Source organism: Pinus tabuliformis, chromosome 1_2 (assembly GCF_031772625.1).
Source record: "Pinus tabuliformis cultivar Carrire ecotype Pingquan chromosome 1_2, CPIR1, whole genome shotgun sequence".
Lineage (NCBI taxonomy): Eukaryota > Viridiplantae > Streptophyta > Pinopsida > Pinales > Pinaceae > Pinus > Pinus tabuliformis.
In genome coordinates this window covers 385867759-385873236 of record NC_142298.1, presented here as the reverse complement: position 1 = coordinate 385873236, position 5478 = coordinate 385867759, and the positions used below count along the sequence as shown (strand labels likewise).

At 34.9% G+C, this 5478-nt stretch overlaps 1 protein-coding gene across 1 annotated transcript; it reads right to left on the bottom strand.

The window, feature by feature from the left end:
- Positions 1–582: 582 nt before the first annotated feature.
- LOC149205985 (uncharacterized) lies at positions 583–1034 on the bottom strand. The gene has a single exon (XM_089397558.1). The coding sequence runs from the start codon at positions 931–933 to the stop codon at positions 583–585; it is 351 nt and encodes a 116-aa protein (XP_089253684.1). The 5' UTR covers positions 934–1034.
- Positions 1035–5478: the final 4444 nt, after the last annotated feature.

The window sequence follows — 5478 nt, the reverse complement described above, 5'->3', positions numbered from 1 at the left end:
CTTCAATAGGATGTTGGGAAGTACATTAGATCCTGCATTGTCTTCGTCATTGCCAAACTGACCGTCAAGAAGCAAGGCCTATATACTCCTCTCCCTACTCCTAATCGACCTTGGCAATCCATCTCCATGGATTACATGTTGGGGCTTCCTTCTACTAAGCATGGCAACCACTGTGTTTTTGTGGTCATCGACAAATTCTCTAAGATGGTAATTCTGGTGGCCTGCGAGAAGAGTATCATAATAGAATCCATTGCTAAGATCTTCTTTGAACATGTGTGGTTACACTTTGGGATCTCACAGTCCATTATCTCAGATCGGGACAGAAGGTTCCTAAGTAAATTTTGGTCAAGTCTCTTATCGATGTTGGATACCAAGCTCACTAAGTCCATGACTTTCCGCCCCCAAACTGATGGCCAAATAGAGGTTTTCAATAGGATGATAGTACACAGTCTACACATGTACAACTAGAAGCATTCATGCACATGGGATGAAAGACTCCCTTATGTCCAACACAATTGTAACAAAACTCTCCATAGCTCCACTGGCCACAACCCCTTTCAGGTGGGATTGAGATTCTAGCTACTATATCACATTGATGTGGCCATACCATTTGCAGCTACTCAGGAAGATTCGGATCATGTCCAGTCTGATGTTGACAGATTCCGCCTCCAACTCGCCAAGCTGACTGCACAGACGCTCCTCCGCTTCTCGAACAGTGAGAAAGCGTATCCTGGTTTCCTCCAGCTCCGCCCTCATCTCCGCCTGCTGCCTTCGGCTCTCCTCCAACTGCTGCACGAGTCGCTTGTTTGTCAATCTCAATTCCCTCATCTCCTCTTCTTTCTTATCCTCCACCTGCGGAGTTACAATATTGGCCTTCGCCTTGGGCTTCTCTAGAGCAGAGGCAAAGGAGAAACCCAGAAGTCCAGGAGCCATTTCTCTACTGCTATTCAAAACTCTCGCAATCTATTTCTTATTACCGGCAAACGCAATGAAAAGTTTATTTCGCACCCGGTCTAGCTTCAAAGCACATCTAATCCCCTATTTATAGAAAGAACTAAATGAGGTCTCAAGAGAATTAGTCATTGAAAGAAGGATTGATTAGTGTCCACATCCAATGAATCTAAAGGAACACCCTAGAATTATTGTTCCAATATGGGAATTCATAAGTGTCCAGACGCAATGAACCTAAATGAGTAGGTGAACCCTATTTACGCACATGGGTGGGTGCCTACGTTGTTCAGTTTGTATGACGTTATAGCTTACGCACATATTTCAGAGTACGCACGGCAAATTAAAATAATTAAATAGAGGGTTTAAGTTTCAAATCATAAGTTAGACACAGACAAACGGCATTTAAGATTTCAGTTAAGATTTTATACAAGAGTTAATTGCAGGTCAGGTTGAACTAGTACTTAATCAATATTTGTCCACATTCAATGAACCTGTGGGGGCCTACTGCCGCCTCCAGCAATGAGGTGAAGTGGTGAATGATTTGTACGATGAAGTGGATGCCGTGGCAGTTGTCGGTCTCAAAACAGGAATATCCGGCGGATCCAAATAATAGCATAAGCAGTGCGATGGTGATGGTGCGCAAGAAGAAGAATAATGTGATAAAAGGTCAATTTATATGTCTGTATTTATAAGTGTAAGTGTATTGATGATTATTATGTATTTATTTTGGGTTAAATATAAAAATGTATATTTAAGTGATATTTTTTTTAAGGTTTTTAAGTATATTTTTCAATTAAATTTGCTTAGAATTTAGCCAGAGAAATTTATTAGAATTACCAATTTGATTTGTGAACTTTACACAGTCCAAAAATTCTAATAATTTTTTAAAACACTAAATGTACTTATACATTCAAAAGCTGTGATTTCACCAAAAATGATTTAGCCAAATTTCAATTAAAAACTTTAAAATTAGACAACCCATATAAATATATGCTCACGATAAAAAATTAATTGTTATTATGTATATTTTATAATTATAGTTATCTTTAAAATTAGACAACCCATATAAATATATGCTCACGATAAAAAATTAATTGTTATTATGTATATTTTATAATTATAGTTATTTTAGCAAAATTGATTGATTTTCAAATTATTCGAAAATATCAAACATATTGTAAAATCAAAATGTATATTCTAAATACATCAACAATTAAAATTTCAAGAAAAAAACATTTTAATTATTCGCATTTACGGTGGATTCACGTAGATGCATTATGTGACCCACTATGCACGAGATGTAAAGGAGAAACTTAGAATTTATTCTATGTTTAATTTGGAGTTGACAAGTGAGTGTCTTCAAATGAAAATAAATAGTTACTACGTTAGAAAAAAAATATTAATTATAATAAAAATAATAAACAATATTAATTATAATAAAAATAATAAATATAAAGTGATCTGTATTATTTTAAAAAGTAAATAAATAAATATTTATTTTTATTTATTCCATATTCATATTAAATAACATAAGTTAAAAATATATATAAGGAAGATGTAAATTATTTTTATTTTTAAAAATATTTGAATTTAGATTTTAAAAAAACTATTTGAAAATTCATATTAGTTGATGTATTTTTTATATATTTATATATAAGAAAGACACACATATTTGAAAATTAAAAATTCCAATTAAAATGTGTTTTTATTCCATTTTTAATATAAAATTGGTATACAATATTTAAAAAATATTAATAACAAACACATTCAATATAAAATATTTCAATATCCCAAAAAATAAAGATAATTAAAAGTTTAAAAATAATTTCTAATAAGAAACATATATATAATTCATTCAATTCTTAATATCAATTTATAATTTATTCAATTTTTAATATCAATTTATAATCCATTCAATTCTTAATATAAAATTGGTATGTAATATTTAAAAAATATTCATTTTAAATCATAAATAAAATATTTTAATTTCTATGTTCAATGAAATATGTGTAATTATTTTAAGTTTCAGTGGTGTAGTGTACACAATGTGAGTGCACAAGGGTATTTTCAAGGCTTTGAATTTAGTTATGCGTTATAAAATATAATTTAAATAATCAAAAGTTACATTCTCACATATTGTTGAAACATTTATTGGTATGTTGCTTAAAATGAAGGAGATGTGTAATTCCTTCCGTCCCCGACATAGGGCATATATATGTGTGTGTGTGTTGCTTAAAGTGAAGGAGAAGTGTAATTCCTTCAAAGCCCAACATGGATTATATATAGAGAGAGAGAAATCAAATTTGTTGAGGTGCAAAATTTTCTTCAAGTTTACACTTTTAAAAGAAGTTTGTACTTCAAGAGATTTGATCTCTATCAAATCTTAATAGATCTAGAGTTACGATGGATCAATATGGATGTATATTGGTTAATAAAACATAAAAACTCTCTAGCAAGAAAACCTATTTTTCATGACCTTCTTTATGAGGGTTTTGAGAGACAATCTGTAACACCCCGAAGTAAAATAAATAAATAAATAATTATTTATCCTTCCTAATTACCAAGCTTACGTGTCACCTTAACCCAATCAATGCGATGTGTAAACAAATGAGAAGGGTCATGGATGACTCTCAGCTTGGCACGTGTTAATGGAATTAAATGACATACAAGGCTTCCTGCACGACTATCTGAATTAAGCCATGTATATGTGTGCCACCTACCTACACCTCAGTAGAGGTGATGGCTCCTCTACTTGGCGGTTAATGCAATGGTAAGTATGGCATGCTACATCCGGTCATCGCAGGTGACTTGGTAGAGGCATTTAACCTGAAATAAAAACCTAATATGATTTTTCATCTCATTTCACACTATTGTGAGGTGAAGACACAGCTCTGATAGCGCGCAAGGTAAGAACGATGGTGTAAGGGTTTACCTCTTCCTAAGCGATTTTTTTTTCGTTTTCTGAGGCAACAACTCATGCAGAGCTGAGGAGGTAAGAAAACAACTCTGCTCTTTGCTTGGAAAACGCAAATACCTACTCTTTCGTAGCTTAATCCAATGTTTGGTACAGGTATGGTCTGACGAACAGTTTGGAACCCTTCTTCCACCTGGAGAGCCAAACAGAGATGTGCTTCTATTACCGAGGTCAAGTTTTTTCTAAATTGAACACCCTTATGGTTTAAGACTCGTCTCTGGTATGTGAGTAATGATGATTGTTGTTTGTTTCCAGGCATTCAGTGCTCCAATAGTGGCGTCATTATCCTCAGGCACTAAAACCCTACCTTTTTTTTTCTTTAGGCATTCTCTGTCGTTATTCAACTCGAGGTCTGCTTCTAACAGGTTATTTGATTTTTTCATAGGTATGGTTCGATCCTGTTGCTGGGTTGAAGAGTGTTTCGAGAGTCATTAACCTGAGGCAAGCTTTTCTTCTCTCTACAGGTTGGTTATCTTTTCTCCATTGTCCGTCTACTTATCTGAGCTCGACTCCAAAATGAGGTGGGAGAGTTTGTTGGCCTTCGACATAGTCAAACCCTCACCACAATTTGTTGAAAATGCAAAAAGATGATGGAGCTTAGTGGAAAGGAGTCGCCTTCACTAAGTGGGCCCGCAGGCTATTTTTGGCGCAAAGTCTATTTTTAGACATATGGATCATGGTCTATGAGTTGCAGGATGCTATTTGTGGATGATTGGTCATGTCGGTAAAAACAGATGGACTTCTATTTTTAGACATATGGGCGGAGTCTATTTTTAGACTGCCAAGCTAAAAATAGAATAGTCGAATATTATTAGCTCTTAATAATATTTGGACTGTAAACATTATCTTATCCTCTTGGAGCACTTCAATTCGAGCTACGGATGTGCCACATGCAACTGCCAGAAGGAAATACGCTTTTCTTATGGGTCAGTTGAGCTATTGCATGATGGACTTCAGTTAGAACTCAAGTGATTGAGTTTGGTGGAGTTGATTGAGGAGTTGATAGAGGAGTTGATGGAGTTGTGTTCAGTTTGACTTAGTTGAACTAGTTGTATTTAGTCTAATTGCAGAATACACTAGTGATGAGTGATGTGAATTAATTATTAACTCATAAAGCAACTAAAGAATACATCAGTTAACTCAGTGCATGGACAGTTCAGTGGAGACAAGTGTTAGAGGTGAGTGAAAGGGCAAGACAACTGTCAGTTGTGACTATAGTTGTGCATGAGATTTGCACAATCAATGGATTGAGTATTGCCAATGAGGATTGCGTGGTTCAGCCAAGGGAAATATGAGTTTGGATCAGCCATTCTCATCTATTCTCATGCAGGATTGCGCAGTGGAGGCAGGCAAGCAGCGGAGGAGATTTGAACCTGTGATTGATTCAGATCTGAGCTAGTTTGTGTGTAGCAGGTGGAGATAGTACTGAGTACTTGTGAGGAGTATTGTACTATGTATTGTTACATGTTCTCAATCAATATAATATACAGATAGTGTGGGGTTTTCAGCTGTATGCTTTCCCTGGGTTACTTACTGTGTTAATGTGCGCATGC